This window comes from Dama dama, chromosome 11 (assembly GCF_033118175.1).
Source record: "Dama dama isolate Ldn47 chromosome 11, ASM3311817v1, whole genome shotgun sequence".
NCBI lineage: Eukaryota > Metazoa > Chordata > Mammalia > Artiodactyla > Cervidae > Dama > Dama dama.
In genome coordinates this window covers 101256106-101279272 of record NC_083691.1, presented here as the reverse complement: position 1 = coordinate 101279272, position 23167 = coordinate 101256106, and the positions used below count along the sequence as shown (strand labels likewise).

Here is a 23167-nt window from a genome sequence, read left to right as displayed (position 1 = left end):
GTAGACTTTTGAATGAAAAGTTAACCCAAAAGAGACCAGCTAAAATTTCAGTAGGACTTCCCAAGTGGCTCAGTGGTAAAGAATCTGCCTGCCAATGCAGGAGACACGAGAGACCCAGGTTCAACCCCTGGGTCAGAAAGATCCCCCAGAGGAGGAAAGAACAACCTGCTTCAGTATTCTGGCCTGGAGAATCCCATGGGCAGAGGGGCCTCACAGGCTACAGTCCATGGGGTCACAAAGAGTTGGACACAACTGAGTGACTGAGCACACAACATTTAGTAAGGGAAAGAAGAAAGGCTGTGCAGGTCCAGGGAGCAGAAATCTTCAAGTCTCATAGCATTTCCGGTTTTCAGTCAGAGCACAAGTGTCCTCGGTTGCAGGCCAGGAAGTTGCCTGAGTATGAGAGCCCAGCTCTGCCCCTCCGTCAGCTCCATCCATCGTGAGCCCCCATACAACCAGAGTACTAACGCTCCCTTTGCTGTGTGCTGGGAAAGCCACCTGACAATCCTGTTAATGTCCAGCAGCGTGGACTCAGGGCTTCCCAGGTGGCTCAGTGGTAAAGTATCCACCTGTCAATGCGGGACACATGGGTTTGGTCCCTGGGTTGGGAAGATCTCCTGGAGAAGGAAATGGCAACCCATTCTAGTATTCTTGCCTGGAAAATCCCATGGACAGAGGAGCCTGGCAGGCTACAGTCCATGGGGTCTCAAAAGAGTCAGACTCGACTTAGTGACTAAACAACAACAAGCCTGGACTCACAGCCCTGATGAAATTTCTCCATATTCTGGGTAAGTCACTCAAGAGAATGCTCCTGGGCACTTCAGCATCTTGACCTCTTTATTTAAATGGCAAAATGACAACTCTGGGGCCGGGCCCTCTTTTCTCCTCCCACTAATTTTAGTTCCCTAGGGCCAAATTTTGCTTTCATTTTCCTACAGATGGCTTTCCGCAGATTAGTCTAGTTTTCTTATTTGTCTCCAGTGATTTCCTCTCCCTCTTTCCCGTCTTCTAGAAAAGTCTGAAATGAAATCTGTCCCCGAGAGCTGTGCACAGAGGCTGTGGAGGGGAGAGTGTTCAGGCAGGAGTCCCTCCACATGACTCAGGCCAGGCTGGCAGAACCGGGCATCCCCAGACAATGGTGCTCTCTGCACCTGGCGAAGAACACTGCTGTTCTGAACATGGCTTTTCTGCTCTCCAGCTGGTTTTCCACTTGGATATTGATTCAGATGCTTGATGAAAAAGTGTCAAGGGCAGAGCAGGTGTGATGTCTCACCTATCGCTCCATTCGTCTGTGCAATCACTCGCTCCTCTTAGGTAATCAGGCACGTGTAGAGTTTTCACATGACAGCGTTTGAACCCAGAAAGCCGTCAGTCTGTTTCCCCTGACAGGGGAGCTTTGTGGAGGAGGTGGTTGATGGCTTCTGCTGCAAGCCCTCTCAGAGACACCTGACTTTGGCATTAACCTTCCGAACCAAAGGAAGGGATGCTGAAGGCTGGAACTTCAAGATTGCTGGAGCGCACCAGGTGGCTCAGGGGTAAGGAACCTGCCTGCCAATGCAGGAGATGCAGGGGACTCAGGGGATGCAGGGGACGCAGGTTTGATCCCTGGGTCAGGAAGATCCCCTGGAGGAGGAAGTGGCAACCCACTGTGGTATTCTTGCCTGGGAAATCCTATGGACAGAGGAGCCTGGCGGGCTATCGTCCTTGGGGTCGCAAAGAGTAGGACACGACTGAGCACGCACAAAGAGCACATGGGGGAAAGGTGCATGGCCAACAAGGACAGCAGCTTCTAGAGACCTCTCCTCTGAAGTGGCAGCTGGCTGGGTCCCCTACTGCAGCAGCCGGCTCTCAAGACATGCATCGGTGCACCTGAAACACTCTCTAAATGGAAAATACAGAACACAGCTTCTCACACTGACCCCACCAGTAAGCACAATGGAACCCACACAGTTGGTTAAATTTAATTTCCTGCAGAAACTTAACACAAATGCAACCTCCTCTGGCAAGTCCTCTCTAACCTATGCTGTGTTGGGCACCCCAGCTGAATGCGTTGTTGACACCCCCAATTTCCTCCCTTGTACCACACAGCCCACTACGACGTGCTTGCTTATTGAGGAGTCTCATCTAATAGTCAGGGAGCTGAGAGTGAGGACCGGGTCTTGTGATTATAGCAACCCCAGGGCCTAGCACAGTGCCTAGCATGTATAGCCACTCAGATGTTTCCAAAGACGGGTTGTGGCAGGTATGTGCAGACAGTCAACAAAATAACCCTTCTGTTGACCTATCCGGGAGCCTGAAATTCTCCTGGAAATTTATTTCCTTGAGTTAAAAAGTTAATCCTAGGCACTGAAGATTTATTTCCAAAATTAAAATTTCACTAGGAGAGATAACTGCAACTGAGATTTGGGGGCATTGGTTTGAGATGAGCCCTGCAGAGCCTTGGCATGAGCTCGACCTTGTGGGGAAGGAATGAAGGAAAGGAGGCATTCTAGGGCCTTCATGGCACCAAGGTACAGGAATGAAGGAAAATCATTTACGGCTGGAACACTACATCTGAAAGTTGATTTCTATGTCACTTGTAGCTCTTTTCCCTTATTAAATATATATATTTAAAAGCCTGAAATACATCTTCAAACAAGCCAGGTACTAGAAGACCATCACTTGGCCCACGATGGTCCTCAATGAACATGGCAGAACAGCTGCCTTAGAACATGTTCAGCCACACGCTTGCTTCTTTCTGTGTGGCTCTGACTTGAAAGAAGCAGAGAAGGTAGCAGGAAAAAATTAGAGAGAAAGGATGGGGTTTCACCACTGCAGACCCCACCACCCTTAATGGTCTCGGCTCGTGGAATTTGCAGCAGGGACTGACACTCTTCATGCTGGCCGGGGCTTGGAAAATGGAGTCAAGCCCCAGATAGGAACTCTCTTTTCTGTGTGGGAGGCCTGAGCCCTTGACTGGCCCCAGATGCTTAAGCGGGGGCTGTGGGCATGCGTGGTGCACACACAGGATGTTTGCTCTTATTTCCTGCCCTGGGCCCCAGGACACTTTCAAAGGCAAGGGGCCACGCTGGGGTCCTTGGGCAGGAAAAGGGCCACTGACAGAAAGGAGGCATCATACTTTTCCTGTGCACTCAGCGGGAGGCACTGGCCATTACCTTTGGCTGCTGGGTTTGGTGCTTAAACCAGCTGCCACCCACACGTGTTGAGAAAAGGAAGAGAGAGCAGTTAGAATGAAGGAAAGAGGGAAAAACCCCACCTCACCCACTTGACAGGCTCCAACTGCCGCTGCCAGCCGCCTGTGAGCGGGGGACGGTCCCCTGCAAACCCCCTGCCTGACGCCGGGGCTGCCGTGATGAGCACCCGCCAGAGCTGCAGCAGAGGCCTCCTTCACAGCACAGAGGCAGATGAAAGGCCCCCGAAGGAAAGGGAGTCATTCCCCAACCGGGATGCTGCTCCCTCGGCCGAGCCACACGGAGGGAACAGGCCGGGCGAGGCGAGCTGCGGGAGAAGCCAAGCAGAAAGAGTCACCGTGACAATGACAACCGGAGGAACACGAGATAACCAACTTGCTGGGGTGTTTCTAAGCCTTTGAGGGGAGGTGAATCAGTGGAGCGGTCATGTGGAAAATTCCCTTTCTCCTCAAGGCTCTGCCAGTCCCACGCTGAGGTAAAGTCATCATTTTTCTGCTGAAAACTCTCAACAGTTTCAACAATCCTGGCCTGTTAGCATTCTACCACGTGAGGAAAAAAGGCCCATTTCCAGGAAGAAGTTGTATTTTGTAAACTTGGTATTTTGTAAACTTGGGAAACGGAAGGGTCAGGCCATGTCACTCGCTTGGGGACTTCAAGTTTCAAGAAAGACTTGTGTGTCTGAGTTCCTAGAACATCATAAGACAGAGAAACAGCCCCACTGGGCCAGACCACAGTGCGGGGGGTGGGGGGGAGGTGGAGGAGGAGGGCTTGGCCTTCTTCCCTCCACGTCTGTCTGGGATTGCCTGTGCCTGTGGGGGCAGCGTGAATACTTGGGAACAGATGAAAAGTGCTCAGGAAGCTCGCATGCCTCTGGTCAGTGGAGCCTTCCCTGGGAATCAGCTCTGTGGGTTTTCTTGACCTGAGCCTCAGCACCCCGAAACGGTGCCCTCCACTCCAATGGGCCCCTGCACATGCCAATCGGGAAGACAGCAGACTCTCAAACTGCTCTGCTTGTGTCCTCAGACCTAGGTATCATAGGCCTTGCCACAGATGGGCCATCCATCTGCCAATCAAACGGAGACTGGCCGGAACATCACTGCTGGTGTGACAGCCCCACCAGAGGTCTGCCGTTGGCAGAGCAGAGAGTCAAGATGGCTCTCTTCACTCCTGAGCAGGCAGTTTGGCTCTTGTTACCATTTTCTATAGTCTATGGGGTATGAGGGGGCTTCCCAAGCGGCGCTAGTGGTAAAGAACCTGCCTGCCAATGCAGGAGACATAAGCGATGAGGGTTCAATTCCTGGTTCCGGAAGATCCCCTGGAGGAGGACGCAGCAACCCATTCTAGTATTCTTGCCTGGAGAATCCAATGGGCTGAAGAACCTGGCAGGCTACGGTCCATGGGATCACAAAGAGTCGGACACAACTGAAGCGACTTAGCATGCATGCACATGTGGTATGATATCAAAAAGTCAATCTTGAACTTTATACGGTTCTTCCAGCCAGAGCCCTAAGGCAGAGTGGCTGAGGCAGGACTGCGCTGGGGGCTGCAGAGTGGGGAATATTCCAGGCACTCACTCAGCGTCCCTGGAGTGGGGAGGTCTGGCTCTGAGACAGCCCTCCGGTTATAGCAGGTCAAGTAGAAGCTCCTTCAACTAGCTCTTGTGCCCTGGCCCGGGGAGAGCAGCACAAATCAGGAAGGGCTACTTTCCCCGGAACATCCTACTTGCTTTTCCAAAGGGAGGCAGGGAGAGCCAGTGGGTGACCATCCTGTGATGCTTTTATCCAAGGGAGGGTCCTTGCTGGGCTGCTGTCTCACACCCAAACTGGAGACAGCTGCTGCCAGGTGTGAAAGTAAGTCCCCAGGGAGTAGACTAAGGCACTGTGATCATTTATATTTGATTTAGAAAATGATGGTCCGAACACAAACTGGTACCAAGGAGCCTGTCTTATGGCCAGTTTTCATCACTGAAAAGAGGGAGCAATTTAAAAATATCTTTATTTTGGCTGTGTTGGGTCTTAGCTGCAGCATGCAGGATCTTTTAGCTGTGGCACGTGGGGTCTAGTTCTCTGACCAGGGATCAAACCCAGCTATACTCTACTGGCAGGATGGAGTCTGAGCCAGTGGACCACCAGGGAAGTCCCCCCAGTTTTTAAGACGAGACCATCCTGGAGGTAGGTGGGTGACAGGGACTAGCTGGATCAAACCATCCTGGAGGTAGGTGGGTGACAGGGACTAGCTAGAGCAAAGTCTGATAGGCAATCTAGAGCCATTTGATGAGAAAGGGATTTTGGACCTGATTCAAAAACAGGCTCATCAGATGCCTGGATTCACCTGGGACAGTCATGGTTTATGCTCAGTCATCCAAGCTTAATTTTTACCAGTGCCCCCTTTCACTCAAAAAAAGTCCAGGTTTGAATGGTAAGTTCTGTGATCTCCCTGTTTCAAAGGATAGAGGGACTTAGGGCCAGAAACTGATCCAGAGAGGGACACGAAGGCTCATTTGGCTGACCCTGAAGTAGCAAGACAGACAGTTGAGGGCCAGCACCATTCATTCTCAAGCATGTTTAGAATTGCAAGCTAGTTGACAATGTCCAGGCACAGATTTTCAGAATGTGGTTGCCGGATGGGTCTTTGAAACAATCTCATTCAATCTCTTTTGTCAGAAGACAACACTGGGCTAAAAGAGGTCAAAATGGTCACAGGCTGGAGCCTGGTAGAGTGGAGACCAGACTTGCCCTCAATGGACCAGGCTCAGCTGCTCTGTTCTGAGACAGAGGAAAGGGTTAACTCTGAAAGATGTTGCCAAGGGAACAGATGCACTGGCTTTGGCTTGGCAACCCCAGAAAGAGCTGTGAATTGTCCACAGCCCAAGGCTGAGGAGGGAGGATAGAGACCAGAGATGGGAGGAGGTTCACAGCTGCTGCGTGAGCTTAGACGTGGGGTTGCAGCTCACAAGCGATCTGGAGCTGCAGGGAAGTGGGGAGTGGAGCAGAGGTGAGGTGTAGACGAGCTCTCCAGGGTGGTGACAGCAGGGCTGAAGAGACTAATCGGCAAATATAACTAGGAATGAAAGAAGAGGGACTTCCCTGGTGGTCTAGTGGCTATCTCTGAGATATTGCAGGGGACGTGGGTTCAATCCCTGGTCAGGGAACTAAGATCCCACACGCCAGGGGCAACTAAGCTCCACAACAAGAGAGGCCAGCATGCCACAATGGAGATCCAGTGAGGCCAAGATGAAAACAATAAGAAAGAATGAGTGAAGAAACAGGTCAATAGGGGGAATGAAAGTGAATGGGGTCATAAGCCATTTATGGAATCTAAATCTTTTCTGTGGTTCAAATTGTAGTGAAATCTGCCTGTGAGGCAAACCCTAATGACAGCTGTCCTACCCTTGGCATCTCTTCCCCAGCCCCTTAGTAGGGCCACAGTGGTGGGAAAAACCTAAGTCATCAATAGCCTGGACCTCTATTTGGCATCTGGAGGAGGAAATGGCAGCCCACTCCAGTATTCTTGCCTGGGAAATCCCATGGACAGAGGAGCCTGGGGGGCTATAGTCCATGGGGTCTCAAAGAGTCAGACACAACTGAGCATGCACACAGCTTAGTATCTGGGGAAACTGAGTCATGGAGCCAGCTTCCTCCTGCCTCACAGTATTCTCAGAAAACAGGGTGTGACTGACAGCAAGCCGAGAGAGGGTCCCACGCAGCAGCCTCAGCACGGCACCCGTGATGTCATCGGTCTTACCTCCTGTGTGGCTCTGCTGTGGCCAAGGTGGCAGGCTTTCTGTGAATCTGCTCGTCTGAGCGGAGGTCCCAGGAAGAAGCCCAGACTGAGGGTCCAAAGCCTGGCTTTGTGGCCCCAAATCCACTGCCAACAACTAGGAGAGAGCCACGGCTTCCCCTGGTCCTGATCTTCTTGGCTGCCACACGAAGGCTCTGGTTTCTGCCATCTCCAAAGCCTCCCTCTCTGGCACTGTTTTCCCAGGGGTATTGGACATGGGCTCAACAGCTCCGTGTTCATCTTTTCATCTTCCCTGCAGTCTGTTTCTAGAGCACCCTCATAGATCATGAAATATCTACCCTTGGGTCTCAAGTGGGGGCGTCCTGGGAGGTGCAGTGGTAAAGAATCAGCCTGCCAATGCAGGCGATGCAAAAGATGTGAATTTAATCCCTGGGTGGGTCGGGAAGATCCCCTGGAGTAGGAAATGGCAACCAACTCCAGTATTCATGTCTAGAGAATCCCATGGACAGAGGAGCCAGGCAGGCTACAGTCCATGGGGTCACAAAGAGTCAGACAAAACTGAAGTGACTGAGCACGCACACACAAGTCTCAAAGTATCCAGGATGGTGTAAGGATGTCACAGCATGCATGCAAAATATAACTTTTAAAAAACGTCAGAGTCAGTCTCCATCTGCATTCTTTGCCTGCAACAACTTTCACCCAATGAGGTGGAGTTAAATATTTAAGCTGGTTGCAGAGAGATAGGAAGTGAACAGCTCGCCCAAGTAAACATAAACTGGACCACAGGCTGGTTGTAGTCAGAGCGATCTGCTGTCACCCTGAGCACGTTCTCCCACAGAACCATCTACAAAAATCCTGCACACCACTGTCACACCCACATGATGCTCTCTGATACGTGACATTAAAAACCTCAATCTCCTGAAAAAAATCACAAAACAGTTTCAGTATATATGAACTGAGCACTCGTTTTTGTTCAGTGAAACTTCTTTGATGATGCCAGTTCAAATAACTACAGATATTGAGAAAACAACCACAGACATCATCCTTGGTTGCAACGGCCACACAGTCTGCAGAGACCAACGGGAAAGACATGAAATACTGAATGTCACTGGAGATTATTCCAGGACACCTCGGGCTATCTGAACCCCCTTCCACATCAAACTGCTAGTTTTTTTTTTAATTAATTTTTATTGGAGTATAGTTGAATTATAATGTTGGGTTAGTTTCAGGTGTACAACAAAATGAATCAGTAATTTTGATACATATGCACATACTCACTCTATTTTAGATTCTTTTCCTATATAGGTCATTACAGAGTACGCAATTGTTAGTTAGTAGCCAAATGTTCCCAAGGAGACAGCCTGGGGCAGCATGTGCATGGCAGGGGGAGGTGAGAAAGTAAAAGGAAGGGACTTTCCTGGCAGTTCAGTGGTAAAGACTTCACCTTCCAAAACAGGGTGTGTGGGTTCGATCCCTGGTCAAGGAACTAAGATCCCACAGGCATTGTGGTCAGAAAACCAAAACTGTAAAACAAGCAATATTGTGACAAATTCAATAAAGACTTAAACAATGGTCCAGATGAAAAAATTAGTCTTTTAAGAAAAAGAAAAACTGAGAGAAGGAAGAGGCTTTGAGTGGCATCTCTCTCTGTATTCTCCCTATGGATATGAAGAGAGTGGCCACAGAATCCCAGTCATGGAGGCCTCGGGGACAGCGAAATGCAACCCTGGTCTGGTCTCCTGGCACGGGGCTCCATGCTCTGACCCCTCCATCCCATGCTGCCTCTGAGATGCCCAGGTAACCTCCACGCAGGGCTCAGCAGCAGGACCAAGCCATACACAGCAGGTCCAGCCCACAGAGGTATGGACAGGGGAACACAGGGTGAGATGGACCTGAGGAGGAGACTAAGAAAGAAACAGGAAGGAGGAGATGGTGGGAGAAAATGCTGGACCAAACAAGAAGAAAGAACCAAAGGTGCTACACCCCGGTCACCTGACAGGTGACTGGAAGCAACCTAGGTGTCCATCCGCAGATGAAGGGATAAAGAAGATGTGGTACATATGTACAGCAGAATATTACACAGACGTAAAAAGGAACAAAACTGGGTCCTGTGTACAGACGTGGATGAACCTAGAGTCTGTCATACAGAGTAAGGTTAAGTCAAAAAGAGACAGACAAATATCTTATTAATACATTAATGCATAGTTATGGAATCTAGAAAAGGCTTTTCAGGTGGCTCAGTGGGTAAAGAATCCACCTGCAATGCAGGAGACAGAGGAGACATAGGTTTGATCCCTGGGTTAAGAAGATCCCTTGGAGGAGGGCATGGCAACCCACTCCAGTATTCTTGCCTGGAGAATCCCATGAACAGAGGAGACTGGTAGGCTACAATCCGCAGGGTCACAAAGAGTTGGACACAGTGGAAGTGACTGAGCATAGCACACACAGCATGGAATCTAGAAAAGAGGTACAGATGCTCATTTTCAGGGCAGGAACAGAGATGTGGATGCAGAGAATGCACACGTGGACACGGTGGGGGCGGTGAGACTGGGACAAAATGAGGAAGTGGAATTGACATCTATAGCCCACCGTGTGTAAAATAGAGAGTTAGTGGGAACCCACTACATGACCCAGGGAGCTCAGCTCAGTGCTCTGGGACGATCTTGAGGTGTGAGGTGGCAGGAAGGTCAAAGAGGGAGGGGATATATGTGTACATAAAGCTGATTCACTTTGTTGCACACCAGAAGCTAACATAACATGACATTGTAAAGCAATTATACTCCATTAATTTTAAAAAAGTAAAATAAAATAAAAAACATTTAAATTAAAAAAAAAAAAAGAGGTGAGTGTCTGGGACCCAAGAGCTACTCTACGGCCACAGCACTACTGCCTGTACCTGGCAGGAAGGGTGATCCTGGGGGAATGGGCCTTGGTGGGGAGAACCAAGAACGCAGAGTGGACAACCTCCAAATGCCAAGCAAAGCTCCTGTGCCTCCGTGGGTGCCGGCCAAAGCCAGCGTATTAGGACCAGGGCTCTGGTGGGTCGGTTCTCCTGGGCAAACCCAAAGTTTGGTATCAGAACTTCTGTTTATAAAAGCAGCATTACTGAAAGCTTTGAAAAAAAGACAGACCGAAAATATCACATCTTAGGCAAATGAGGTGAACATCCCTTCTAGTGACGCCCTCGATTTTCCATCCATTTCTAAAGTCAGAGAACAGCTGGTATGGTATTTAGGTAAAGAAATGCAATCCCTGGTACACGTGGTTTCCTGACGACACAGAACTGAAATGACATCACGGAAATGCAGATGCCTCCTGGTCAGCCTAAGGAGAGTTTCCAGGTGAAAACAGCCTTAGCCATGGGTGGAAAAGAGTGTGTGTTCCTTAGTCATCTGCTGGTGTCTACTGCTTTCTGCCTTCAATGGCCAAGTGTTAATTAAATGCAGGCACGGTGTTGGCCAGGCTTTCTCACACGTTTGGCTCAACCCCAATGTACAACCGAAATGTAGACGAGACCACACCTGTTCTCCTTTGTCCATTTGGAAGGAAACAAAACAATGGTCACCAAGAAAAAAAGTCTGTCTCCCACTCAAGGGGCAGGAAGCGATGACATCAGATGCACCTTCCCGTGGTTCATATGAAGAGTCTCATTTGTGAAGCATTCCCCACAGTGACGAAAGTGAGGATGTGGCAGACTTGGGACGTATGGAATCCTTTGTCTTAATTAAAAAGTACAGTGAGAGTCATGGAATTTGGCCAAGCCTCATAAATCTGCTCAGAGAATCAAGGCTCTATCAGATAAGCTTAAGTAGAACCCCCTGAGCCCTCTGGAGAATTGCGTAGACCCCCACTCGTGGCTGACACCCACTTTCCCGTCACTTTGCTGCTCTCTGAGGACAGCGGTCGTGCTCATTAGCCAGCAATCCTCCTACCCGCTGATGACAAGTGTATCCCCGAGGAGTGCAAAATTCAGAGATGATAAATTTACTCCTGCCTGTAACTGTGAACCTCTTCCTACGGCAATAAAAGTGCTGCAAGGCTCTCAGGCATCAGGGCTTCCTTTTGGGAACATACCTTCTTTAACAAAGCCTGGTCCTCTTGGTCAGGACAGTTCCTTACAGCCAGGCAGAACTGCTCTAAAGTAACTGGAAAGGAAAAAAAAGAAAGAGTGAGTGGCCTCCCTGTGGGCCCTGAGCCTCTCTGCACAGAGAAGGACATTGCAGTGTTAACCCACAGAGGTGACATGCCGCATCTTTCCCTGGTGATACATTTGAGGGGAACAGAGCCTGCCCTGGGGAGGTGGGGGGCAAGGCTAGCACAACCACTTCACCCGTGTCAGCTGGGATTACTACATGAGAGCCCGGGGCCGTGACCATCAGCAAAGCTCCATCCTAAAATGGTACCAATGAGCTTATTTACAAAACAGAAATAGAGTCACAGATGTAGGAAACAAACTTCTGGTTATGGGGGGAGGGGGGGAGGAGGGATGCGTTGGGAGGTTGGGACTGACATACACACCACTGCATGTAAAACAGCTAGTAAGGACCCACTGTATAGCACAGGGGGTGTGTGCGTGCGTGCGTGCGTGTGTGTGTGTGTGTGGTGGGGGGGTGGGTTGATCAGTTCTGTCTGACTTTTTGCGACCCCATGGACTGTAGCCTACCAGGCTCCTCTGTCCATGGAATTCTCCAGGCAAGATTACTGGAGTGGGTAGCCATTCCCTTTTCCAGGGAATCTTCCCAACCCGGAGATCAAACCCGGGTCTCCTGCATTGCAGGCAGATTCTTTACCGTCTGAGCCACCGGGGAAGCCCCCAATAATAAATACTATAAACCAAGCCACCAGAAGGGTCACATGGCCCGTCCTGCCCCCCACGGCACACTGCATGTCCATCCCCTGCGACCACCATCTAGAGGACTCCACCCGCATCTCTAAATCCGGCAGTGTGACGTTTTCTATCTCAAGTCTCCATTGTGATACCCGCACGATCCCCACCAGGTCTTCTCTTGGTATGAAGGATGGGACCTCAGTGTTGACTCAAGCAAACCCTACTAACTCCCCCAAAAATTTCAGGTTGAGCTTCCCCAACCATCTTTCTCCAACAAGGTGGTGGAGAATATTTGCAAGAATATTTGCAAAACAATATTCACAGTCCATCTTAACTGGCCATGAACACACTAGGAATGTTAACCAAGATGATTTACACAAATGACACTCCGCTTCTCCGTGCTGGTGACCTCGATCTCACTCAAGGCCACTCATGTGAGCACCCTTTTCTATTTTAGTCTAAATAAGCACAAAACCACAACTGCCTCCCATGCACGCTGCTTTGACTGTGTTGTTTCACTCTTGAAAGTGCTCCCATGATTCCCTGCCGCCCTCAGATTACTTAAATCCACCTCTTTTGACAAGCATTAAAGCTTTAACCGAGTGAACCCAGGTAGACTTCTTTTCAGACTCAAAGCTGTGTTCACTCTACCTGTCAGCACCCTTCACTGTCATCTACGGGCAGTCTCACCTTCGGTCCTTGACCGCAGCATAGCTCACCCTTCCCATCCAACTGCTCCACACTACTCACCACGCCCCGGGTCCAGCCCATCCTCCGCAGAGCCCACAAAAACTGGTGGAAACATACCAAGCCTCAAGACGGAGGGACGGTCTGATTCCACTGTTCTGACCCCTGGATCCAGATGTCATGTTTAGACATGCAGATATTTTAAAAAGCATTATATCAGCAAAAATGAATCATCATTGAGAAAGCAAGCATGGTCTGGGCATTTTTTATTATAGTTTTCAATGTTACCTATAAAATACAATTCTCTAGAGAGTTTTCCTCTATGACTACACTCTGCTGTCTTAACTGTGGTTGGTTGTATCCCATGCCGACTACTTCTCCCAAGTCTAAAGCTCTGCTCTCATCTGAGTAAGATGTGCTCGGATTGTGTTACGGGCGTTCTCTGTTTGTGCTGCGTGGCCTTCTTGCTGTGGCGGCTTCTCATGTTGCAGAGCAGGGGCTCTAGGGCACGGGCGCTTCAGTAGTTGTGACAAACAGCCTTAATTGCTCCTGGCATGTGGAAACCCCCTGGACCAGGTATCGAAACTGTGTCCCCTGCGTTGGCAGGCAGACTGTTAACCACTGTGCCATGGGAAGTCCCAGCTTGGGTTTTAGCCCAAACTTCATTCTTTGCCTGTCCTGCACGACAGGCCTCAAGTCACAGTCCAGTTTTTGGAGCTGGGCGGAAGTGCATTTGTGGGGACACAGGGCTCCCCAGGGAGGGGTAGTAGGAGGGGAGCTTCTCCTTAACAGGCCGGCTCCGTTTCACGAATCGATCACCCCTCACACCTTCGATACAAACAAGAGCCTATCCTGACAACAGCAGGTCAACAGGAGCAGGGCTCACCGATTCCTCGGCCGCCTCCCTCACCTTAGAGCCAGTCAGGGTAACACGTGCTCTTGCGCCCAAGGCAGGATTCTTGCCAGCCTCCTCCATTCTGGTTTCTACTGAGGCCAACTCGAAAGAGGAGAGAGGGGCAGAGACGGCTGACGGGGCTGGGGAGGGAGGGCGGGTCCGGGCCCAAGTCACGGATGGAGCAGCGTCGCACCTCGACAAACGCACAGGGCTTCGCTCCCCTCTCCTCCACCTGCCTCCACGTTTAAACAGGCAGAAAACCCAAACCCTCACAAAGAAAGCAGCTGTGGGATCTACTTTCTTCTCCTTCACTGCTGATTCAAGGAGCTGCCTGCCTCAGGAGGAGAAAAGATGCAGCCAAACCAGTGCCCACTCAGGGTCGCTCTGGGTCTCTTCCCTAAGAGACTCTGGAGGTAGCTTTCTTCCCGAGTCCACATCCATTGTTGTAACTGCTCCTAAGTGTCCCCGCGCTGTTCATTTCAGTGGGGGCCACAGAGGCTCCCACCTCTCTGAGTAGACAAGCCCTCTTTGATTTAGCCTTTCCACCTTGTGTGACAAAAAGATCAGCCCGCCGATACAGGGAGAACAGTAGGTTTTAGATAACATACCTGTTAGCTGTGAGGTTGCTAGCTTTGAGGTTGGGGAGTGAGGCGAGGGGGCTGCATAGAAAAAATGACCCAAGTGAAGGAAAAAAAAAAGGAAAGTGGTAGTTTGGGAGAAAAAAAAAAGACAGACCAGCATGAAACACATACGTCTCTCCCGCCATGGGCTGGTGGATAAATGATGTACAATGGCCAAAGCTCTGCAGCCCATTTCTGAAAGGCAGACAGGACTCCGCAACACGGTATGTACCCTACAACTCACACAAATGCCTCTGCCTTGACGCCACCATTAGGACACGTTTACGCAAACAATGGGGGAAAGCGAGATGAGCCAAATGCACAGAGTCTTTGTCCTTTCTGCAATCAGGCTGGTGAGACTGGGCACCGCCTGAAGTTCGTTAGCAGGCACAGCTGGCCTGGACATACGACACGTGGGGCTGAGCCGCTCAGGAATCCAGTCTCATAACCTTCTTTTGACTTCTCCCTCAGTCCCAGCTGGCTGACTCGGGCCTGCCTCTCCCTGAGGGCCCTGGGGGGCGAGGGGGTGCACCCCTGGTGTCCGTGCCCCAGGCTCCTGGACCGGGACCCTCACTGGCTCTGTGGCACAAGGTGGGAGATGGCGGCGGCCGTCCCTCAGCCATCGCCTCTCACCAACTCATCTTACAGACCGACCTGTCACTCCAGCTTCTGAGGTCCCCCACCCACCTCCTCTTCACAGCACAACAGGGAAATGTTGAGAGGGAGGGAGCCAGAGAGTGGCGTAAAGGCTGAGTCTTTGCAAGAAGAGCTCCAGCTCTGTGTTCAAAATCGACACAGGGAGGGAAGAGGGATGTTGAACTTCTTGGTACCGAGAAGGCGTAGCAGTTCCGGCTTCCAGCCCACTGGGGTGGGCTGTCAGGGCGTGGGGTGGGCCTCTGCGCCAGGCCAAGGCCTTGGCTCCCTGCTCCCCGGCTCTGTCCTTGTTGCTGGCCCTGCTGTGCCTGCTTGCCTGGCTCACGGGATCCACTCCGGACCGCAAGCAGGGCACACAGGCCTGTGTCCCACTCCCCTTCTCTGGGACCTCGAGCAAGACAGGAACTCAGAGGTGCCACTTCTCCAGGCAGACAGGCTCCGGCTCTGTGTAACTAAGTCTCAGCAGCGTCTCTGCCTGCGCGCTGGGGCCACAGCCCTCCCGTGGGCCCTCTGCTTCTCCAGGGCAAACCACCGCTTCTGCCCCTACGACCACCATCCCCCTGCAGCTCCGTCTTCTCACCTGCTGGCCACACTCACTGATTTTGGGCTCTCTTCTCCACCCATTCCTGCCCTGGGCCTGTCTCCAACGCAGGATGTTCCCTGGGGCCAGGAGAGTTCCCCCCAAGGGAGGCTGGGTCAGCAGGCCCCTCTCCCCCGGGCCGGGCCCCTCCACTGGTGCCCTACTGTCTGCCCAGGAAAGGCCAACCTCTCCACGGCAGCACCCGACCCTCCCAGCCCACTCCTTCAGGCTCCTTCTCTCAATACTCTTCCCGGCCTCTCCCCGAAAAGCCTCCCTTCCGGTGGAACAGGGGCCCCGGTACTCCTGGACCAGCCCTTCACTTATCACCTTCACCTTCGTCCGCACCTAGCCTCCTCCCAGAATGCACCGCCACACTCTCAGCTTTGGGTCCTACCCACGCTTCGGGACCCAGCACCGAGGGGCCCTCTGCGGAGTCTCCGGGGAGTCCGGCAACGTCTGCCCACGCCGGGACCTCTCCCAGGCGCTGTTGTAGGCTCCAGGGCTCCTTCATGGCCATGGTAAGTCTTCTTGGCTAACTTACTCTTTTGGTTTTTGACATTTTACCCTCCAGAGCTCAACAGGGAAAGGTTTATGCCTTCTGGATTCCAAGTCCTTTTAGCTGCCCTCTTGGACACAGAAACATCTTCACCTATAATTATAGAAATCTGTGGGAATTTGTTTTATTTTCTAGGCTGCCTATTAAGAGAGAATTTCTGAGTAATTTTTAGGGAAAAAAATCACAATAGATAGCTTTGTCCATCTCTATTTACAATGATGTTACATAAAGTTTCCCCATCAAGGATTCAACAAGCACTTTGACGGCTCAGATTGGGGTCCTGAGTCAGTAAGAGAAGGTAAAATACTGATGAAACTGATGAAAACCTTGCTTTTAGTTATATTATGATCATTTCCCCATCTAACATTTGATGCCACTTTGAGCATATATCAAATCTTGTTAAACTATTATATCTCAAAGGAGTGCCTGCTTTTTTTTCTCCTTCAGCTCTCGCGTTTCTGAGTAAAAGCCATCATTTTCCAGTTAATAAAGCATTATATTTTTTCTGCAAACAAATTCCCATAATTTAAAAGCAAAGAGAAAGGGAATTCATGAAGAGGAGACACTGTACTATTTTTCCTTCTGACATTTGGGATCTACCATGGGTTAAATATGATGGTTTTATCTCTGGTGATTTATCAAACTCCAGATTCCCTAAAAGATAAACAGATGCACTGAGAAAGAATGCATCACCTTAATGCTTCATTTTGACACTCTGGGTATCTAAAAAGAATGTATTTTGAATCTCTCCCCTCCAGAAATTCAGTCATTCCCAGGATTTACAGGTTGAATTCTTGTTTTCCAAACACACTTACGTGAGAACATGCCAGGAGACACACTGAAAGAAAATGGTCACATTTGAAACATACAGATTATTTATAGACAGAAAACTCAAAGAACTGAAAGAAAATCTGGTTGTCAACAGACAGTTGCTTTTTCTATGTTTTCTCTGTAGCTCAATTTGGGTTTTGTGTGGGTGGCTCATGTGAACTCAAAGGTTATTTGCTAAATGTTTGATGAGATTAGGACATGCTGTCTTTTAAAACCTAAATGTAAGTTTCTGCATATGGCACATATGTTTAACTTTAGAATATGGATAACTTTTTAAATATAGAAAGCCATATCTAGAATTGCTGTTATAAGACAAGATTTCCTACACTCCTATTTTTATTCACTCCTATTTTATTCCTATTAGAAGGTCTTATTCATATTCCTAGTGGAGATCTCATAATAGTTACGCAGTGGAAATTTTTGCCTTTTTACCTTTTGGGTTAATTTCATCTGCCAACTTGGGCACTCAGTTTGAAAGTACTTAGGTACCAGGAGCTGGAAAGTCAGTGTGGCCTGCAACTCAGATCTTTGCAGTTCATCATATAAGCTACATCTTTGATCACATAGTGTACAAAGGAGGGGAAAAAAACAACTTTTTTAACAGGCAAATAAATGAGGGCTTATTTATTTATTTACTTATTTGCCTCTTTAGCAATGCTCAGCTACCAGACTCAGGTCCAGCAAGCACTTATGGGCCCCACCAAGTGGGCAGATGGTAGCACTCTGCCAAGATTTGAACCCCCCTTTCTGCTGTGTGGCCCTGGGCAACTCAGGTAGCCTCTCTGTGCCTCAGCCACATGGGTGGGTGGTGGTCCCTCCCTGTCTGCCTTGGTGGGAGACTCATGAGTGCTCGTTAATCTTACAGAAAGCCTGTGAGATAGAAAATAAAAATAAAAAGCATGATTCGGTGACCAATGCAGTAAGAAGTAATGAAAAACAGCACAGGTCAAGTTTAACCTCATGAAGTCTGTGCCAAATAAAATACAAAGTACCACCCCCCCCCCCACCAGAAGTTTAAGAACACTAGAATGCCCACTCTTTAGGGTTTTCTGTAGGAAGGAAAGCCTTGGGGAGTTGGGGGTGGGAGGGCGTCTCTCAAAATCTGATGCTAAAAAGCCGCGGGGTCAGCCAGCCCCGGGGCAGAGTCCCAGCTCCACACCTTAGACCTGTGTGGTCACAGGCAACTGTCCACCCCTGAGCGAAGCTTCCTCAAGGCTAAGTGAGGTTGTCATGGAGACTGAAGAGGGCGATGGGAACCAGGCACTCAGCACGGCCCTGGCTCAAGGGAAGCACTGCGGGGGCAGAGACGGTGGCCATCAGCCCAGTTGGCCAACATCCCTAGGGTCAGGAAGGTAAGTGATGTTTTCTTAGAGTCTGGGTCAAGTATAGCTGCTAAATTCTGTCCTGAACGAGCCTCCACTAAACAAATATTCTTCAGGAATTGAACTTGGCTTTTTCCTCTTGTCTCCCTCTTCCCAGCACAACAGAATCTTCAAGGTCATCTGTCATAAAACCATCTCATAAACTGGCGCCTTCATCAAAGAGAAGTGAGTTGGCAGCTCTCTTGGGACCTCACAGGTGACTGCTCCCGGGTGCTGGGTGAGCAGGTCCCCAGGGTGGGGGCTCTGGTGAGCACTGTGTGGCTGCCCTTATGGAGAACATGGTGCTTGGGGTCCTCAGGTCCGGCTGACGCAGAACCAAGTTCACCTGCATGGCCCGGGACTTCGGGGAAGGAAACCCTGCGTTCTGATGAAGCGAGCAGCCTGTGTGATGTCGCAGAAAGAACCTGCTCCCCTCGCTGGAGCCCAGGAGCCATGCTCCCTCACGGCTACTCTCCCAGAACCAGGAGGGCTTGGAATAAGGTCCAACATTGGGCGCCAGCATCTTAGAACTTCCTCTCTTCCTGTGTTTACTTGCTGATGAGACACAAAATACAAATCTACGCAGGCTCCCCTGGGCTTCTCAGGGGGCACTAGTGGTAAAGAAGCTGCCTGCCAACGCAGGAGACATGGGTTCAATTCCTGATCTGGGAAGATCCTAAGCCTGTGCACCACACTGCTGAGCCCAAGCCCCAGAGTCAGTCTTCAGAGCGAGAGAAGTCACCCGCGAGAGAGGCCTGTGCACTGCACCTGGAGTGCATCCCTGCTCCCTGAAACCAGAGAGAAGCCCATGGGGCACTGAAGACCCAGCACCGCCAAAACATGAGCAAACTTGTTTCTAAAAGTATAAATCTGAGGTGGCAAGGTTGCACACCCTGCCCAGGGTTTCCGTGCTGCAGCACTCAGGCTCACCTAACTAATTCCTCCTTTGGAGCCATCATCTACGCGAGCAGACTGTAAGCCCCGCGCCTGCCAGCAACGGTCCCCATCACCAGGGTGATCACCATCACCATCACTCTTCCCTCTCCCGTCCTCCTAGCTCTGTGCCAGCGCTCACGGTCCCTTCTTCCTGAGCACTGCCACCCCCAGGCCCCCAGGCGGAGGCCCTCCATGGTCCAGACTCCAGGCATCAGGAACAAGGACACAGCGGCGGCCCTCTCCCAGAGGCCACCCACTCCCACACGGACCCATCAACCCCCTATGCTCCCAGAAGTGATGAGGCTCAGATGCGTCCCCCATGTCAGAAGGACAGGGAAAACGAATCTGGAGACAACCCTTTCTTTCCTCCAGTGTCAAGGCCTCTAAGACGCTGGTCTGCTGGGATCTGGTGGCAAATAGCACCTGCCCACCCTTGGCTGCCTGGACCCCCTCCCTGGCCGCCACACGTCTAACAGGGGTGAGACAAGAGGACGGTGGGCAGCGGGACAGCGGGACCCAGCGCCTCCCTCCCTGAGTACCCCTCCGGGCCTGCGCACAGCTTCTGGGCCAGCAGAGGCGCCAATGGCAGAGCAAGGCTCGCAGGCTGCCACAGCCAATGGAGCAGTGCCTGCGGTACTCCCCCATCCCCCACCTGCCAGACTCCCCACTTCCTGCAGTAACGACAGAATGTTCCAGAAACTGTCGTCCCAAGAGTGAGATGTGCTGCCTCTTCATTTCTAGTTCCACCGCAGAGGTCATGTTTGCCCTTCAAGCTGGGAGGACCCAGGGTTTAGAGGGTCCTCTATAGCCTTGAGTCTAAGTCGAGTCTAAGTTTTGTAGTTGAAAATAAGTTCCTTGAACATCTGGAAGTTCACGGTTCACACTGTTGAAGCCTGGCTTGGAGAATTTTGAGCATCACTTTGCTAGCGTGTGAGATGAGCAATTGTGCGGTAGTTTGAGCATTCTTTGGCATTGCCTTTCTTTGGGATTGGAATGAAAACTGACCTTTTCCAGTCCTGTGGCCACTGCTGAGTTCTCCAGATTTGCTGGCATATTGAGCGCAGCACTTTCACAGCATCATCTTTGAGGATTTGAAGTAGCTCAACTGGAATTCCATCACCTCCACTAGCTTTGTTTGTAGTGATGCTTCCTAAGGCCCACTTGACTTCACATTCCAGGATGTCTGGCTCTAGGTGAGTGATCACACCATCGTGGTTATCTGGGTCATGAAGATCTTTTTTGTACAGTTCTTCTGTGTATTCTTGCCACCTCTTCTTAATATCTTCTGCTTCTGTTAGGTCCATACCACTTCTGTCCTTTATTGTGCTAATCTTTGCATGAAATGTTCCCTTGGTATCTCTAATTTTATTGAAGAGATTGCTAGCCTTTCATCACTGAGGAAGGCTTTCTTATCTCTCCTTGCTATTCTTTGAAACTCTGCATTCAAATGGGTATATCTTTCCTTTTCTCCTTTGCCTTGAGCTTCTCTTCTTTTCTCACCTATTTGTATTATTTGTCCAGATGTTCAGGCTGGATTTAGAAAAGGCAGAGGAACCAGAGATCAAATTGCCAGTATCTGCTGGATCATCGAAAAAGCAAGAGTTCCAGAAAAACATCTACTTTTGCTTTATTGACCAAAGCCTTTGACTGTGTGGATCACAATAAACTGTGGAAAATTCTTAAAGAGATAGGAATACCAGACCACCTGACCTGCCTCCTGAGAAATCTGTATGTGATCAAGAAGTAACAGTTAGAACTGGACATGGAACAACAGACTGGTTCCAAATCAGGAAAGGAGTACGTCAAGGCTGTATATTGTCACCCTGCTTATTTAACTTATATGCAGAGTACATCATGTGAAATGCTGGGCTGGATGAAGCACAAGCTGGAATCAAGATTGCCAGGAGAAATATCAATAACCTCAGATATGCAGATGATACCATCCTTACGGCAGAAAGCGAAGAAGAACTAGAGAGCCTCTTGATGAAAGTGGAAGAGGAGAGTGAAAAAGTTTACTTAAAACTCAACATTCAGAAAATGAAGATCATGGCATCTGGGCCCATCCATTCATGGCAAATAGATAGGGAAACAATGGAAACAGTGACAGATTTTATTTTTCTGGGCTCCAAAATCACTGCAGATGGTGACTGCAAGCCATGAAATTAAAAGACGCTTGCTCCTTGGAAGAAAAGCTATGACCAACCTAGACAGCATATTAAAAAGCAGAAACATTACTTTATCCACAAAGGTCTGTCTAGTCAAAGCTATAGTTTTTCCAGTAGTCATGTATGGATGTAAGAGTTGGACTATAAAGAAAACTGAGCACTGAAGAATTGATGCTTTTGAACTGTGGTGTTGGCGAAGACTTTTGAGAGTCCCTTGGACAGCAAGGAGATCCAACCAGTCCATCCTAAAGGAGAAAAGTCCCGAATACTCATTGGGAGGACTGATCCTGAAGCTGAAACTCCAATACTTTGGCCACCTGATGCGAAGAACTGACTCATTTGAAAAGGTCCCGATGCTGAGAAAGATTGAAGGTGGGAGGAGAAGGGGACGACAGAGGATGAGATGGTTAGATGGCATCACCGATGTGATGGACATGAGTTTGAGTAGGCTCTGGGAGTTGGTGATGGACAGGGAAGCCTGGTGTGCTGCAGTCCTTGGGGTCGCAAAGAGTCAGACATGACTGAGTAACTGAACTGAATGAAATTCCTAAACTCACACAGGACTTTGGCATGAAGTTGTGGCATTTTTTTTCTGCACTTGCAGAATGCTCATTCAAGTAACTAGTAATGAGCTAAAGTAATGCTCATTCAAGGCGTTGCTAAGTGTTGTTCCACAATTCCCTGGAAAAGGAATGCCAAAGCTAAAACTAAATCAAGGTGAATGTCATTTGCCTAAAGAAGAGCCCCATTAACCATGGGGAGGAAAATGGTGATCCCATGAAGAATATTGGGAAAAGGTAAATTCTGCATAGCTAAAATGCAGAAAGGTAAATTCTGCATAGCTAAAATGCAGAAATAATGCTTTAATAATGCAGGTGATCACATTTTTATTAACGAAGTCTCCTTAGCAAGGAAGCAAATACATCCTTGAGAGGAGTCTGAAATTAATCCTCTGATAGGCAGAAATCTACACTACTTATATATTCTAACTATAGTTGTAACCTGCACTGAATGCCTACATTCTAAATTCTTAGTCACTTTATTAAGAACCAGAAAAGAGACTTGGTGCAATACAATGGGAACTACTCACGAGCTCTGAGAAAGAGAAAACTAAGAGACAATTCAGCATGGAGCTGAAAATGCTGGATGTGATTTAATTAATTAATTAATTAATTAAACTTATTAAATTCATTTCATAAAATTATTCTTCTTTTTGGTTTTTGGATTGGTACACCCGTAAGGGTTCAAACAGCACCATGTTTCAGCACTGCTATTTCCAGGGCAAGATCAAAATGCATATCAGAGGAAAGTAATAATTCATCACTGCAATAGTTACATCCCACTTTAGAAACCACTAGAGACTGCTTAACGTTCTTATTTCCAACATGGTCTTCCTGAGGTCTCAGGTGACAAATGGAAACTGATGCCATAAAGCTTTTTTCCTGTTTGTTCCTGATAAAAAGGGCTAGATGCGGAGTTCGTTTTCACCTGGGGTGACACTCAGCTCTGAGCTTTCGCCACCTGCTCCCTCCCTTCCCTCTTTGTGCCACTCCTTTAAAAGTCTCCAGAGGCAACATCTGGGTCCAGTCACTGAAAACAGATGAGCTCTTCTCCCTCCTCTCTGGGCCCCTGGAGACCTGTGCCTGGTGAGGGGCTGGGGAGGGGGCGGGGGGAGTGTGCTATTGGAACCTAATGACATGCTGACTGCATTTTTCCTGTGTGTGTTCAGGGCATTCCTGTCATTAGAACCCATCCTGTATCTGTACAGTCCTTCTCATCATGGATGGATTTCCCTATTTCAAAATCTTCCTCAGATTTCTTGATGCTGTCATTGGGTCCTATTATTTTTCTTGTTATTAGGATTTTTCTTCTGTGACTTTCTACAGCCAAATCCTCTTCATCTGTCATGGAACCAGAGGCCAAATTTCCTGAAAATCATCACTTTAGCTTACCATCACTTTTGCTTACCATCATTTATTGCTTAATCAGTAACAGGTTCAGAATCAATTTGGATTTCTTCAGTGCTGTGGCAATATCAGCTCTTTGACGTTTCTTCCTGGTGTTAAGACTTCATACATTGGCACCAAGCCTCTTTCTCTGTTTCTTCCTCTTAAGGAAAAAG

General features: G+C 49.3%; 1 protein-coding gene across 1 annotated transcript in view; it reads right to left on the bottom strand.

The window, feature by feature from the left end:
• Nucleotides 1-23167, bottom strand: part of ACOXL (acyl-CoA oxidase like) — a 335773-nt gene that overhangs the window by 45402 nt on the left and 267204 nt on the right. Inside the window, exon 17 of the mRNA XM_061156338.1 lies at nt 11007-11077. Within this exon, the coding sequence (XP_061012321.1) occupies nt 11007-11077 (71 nt within the window). The remainder of the gene's footprint in view (nt 1-11006; nt 11078-23167) is intronic.